At 33.4% G+C, this 1,716-nt stretch overlaps 1 protein-coding gene across 1 annotated transcript in view; it reads right to left on the reverse strand.

Moving 5' to 3' along the window:
- LOC106879533 (TBC1 domain family member 1) overlaps positions 1-1,716 on the reverse strand; it is a 196,887-nt gene that overhangs the window by 3,464 nt on the left and 191,707 nt on the right. The window contains exon 16 of the mRNA XM_052969134.1: positions 469-638. Coding sequence (XP_052825094.1) covers positions 469-638 — 170 coding nt within the window. The remainder of the gene's footprint in view (positions 1-468; positions 639-1,716) is intronic.

A 1,716-nucleotide genomic window follows, 5' to 3' on the forward strand; every position in this document is an offset into this window, starting at 1 on the left:
AAAAATTACTTACATGCCGGCATTAATACAAAGAAATCATTTAAAACAATGTAGTAATTAAGTAATTTATTTATTATTAAATGTAATAAAATAAATTATCTTTACATGCTTTAAGTTTCAAAACAATTTGTTGTGATATTTGAATTTTTATTTGTTAGATAAATTTTTGTCATTTATAACTTCATAAATGCCTTATCATTTTCTCTTGTATTGTACTATATATCCTCTATGTTTTGTAGAATGATACGTTAAAGAGCTTTCATTATGTTATGAGTACTATCAGATAACCCGAATCCATATATTGTGAGTTAAATTTATATATATATACACACACATGAGAATGAGAGAGGAGATAATGCTAAAATAGAGAAAGTAAGAAGGGGAGAGAGAGAGAGCACAACATCAGAGAATATACACACACACACACACACACACACATATATATATATATATATGTGACAATCTCACCTGATTTATGATTCTCTCCATCTGCACAAGACCCATACTTGGCAAGGTGGTCTTCAGGAATTCTACAATGCTCTCAAATGACTCGCAGTGCATGATTAGTTGCTTGTGGTCTCCAAGAAGAATGAGGGCTACTTTGAATATGGAATCAATACCTTGCAGAAAGATCAGGTCTGGAAATAAAATAGAAAAAATATAATACAGGTTTATGAAATCCTCATTGTTATGTGTCTTAGTAATTAATTTGTCATTAGTAGAACACAATGTTAAGGAGGTTGGTATGTTGCACGTTAACATGAGAAAGACCACACTAATTTGTCTAAATTTCCATATTTGCATTTGCATACATGCAACAATTATTTCAGTAAAACATTGTACATGAGACAGTGAAGAGTCATCTTAATTGCATAAAATATATAAGCTATTTATATCAAAACTGTTATTATTATTTAAGACAGAATATGTAGAAAAAGTGGGAAGACCTGATCACAAAACTGACCAACAGAGTTCTGTGTAGCCAATAATTCACTGCATGTCTGATTGCACAATGTAAACTGAATGAAACACATTCAGAGGGAGAGAGAATGTGTGTGTGTGTGTGTTTGTGTTATAACCCCTTGTCTTCACATGATATATGCAAATGTATGTCACTGTCATACAAGCAGTCTCATTCATTATCAGTCTTCTGCAAAATCATGTCCGGCCTCAGCGAAATATCATCCAGTTTGGAAACAGGTGATGGTTGGCAACAGGAAGGATGTCCAACTGTAAAAGACTTGCCTCAAATAATTTTGTCTGAACAACATACAATTCTCACTGAGAAGAATAAAGTTTCTAAAACAGATAGAGAAATTTGAAGGATTGCTTTATTCCAAGGGTAGAACATCAGTCATGTTTACAGGAGATGTGGGTTCAAGTCCTACAGGGAGCCCTTAACTTTTTTGATCCAATATTTACATGTTATTATTTATACCTCTCCTTGAGTTTCACCATTCCAAAGATAAAATACTTCATGTTCTCTCGATGTTTCTAAATTCATATGATGTCAACTACACACATATATATATATATATATATATATATATATATATCATCATCATCATCATCGTTTAACGTCCGCTTTCCATGCTAGCATGGGTTGGACGATTTGACTGAGGACTGGTGAAACCGGAGGGCAACACCAGGCTCCAATCTAATTTGGCAGAGTTTCTACAGCTGGATGCCCTTCCTAACGCCAACCACTCAGAGAGT

The sequence above is a fragment of the Octopus bimaculoides genome, chromosome 7 (genome assembly GCF_001194135.2).
Source record: "Octopus bimaculoides isolate UCB-OBI-ISO-001 chromosome 7, ASM119413v2, whole genome shotgun sequence".
NCBI classification, from domain to species: Eukaryota; Metazoa; Mollusca; class Cephalopoda; order Octopoda; family Octopodidae; genus Octopus; species Octopus bimaculoides.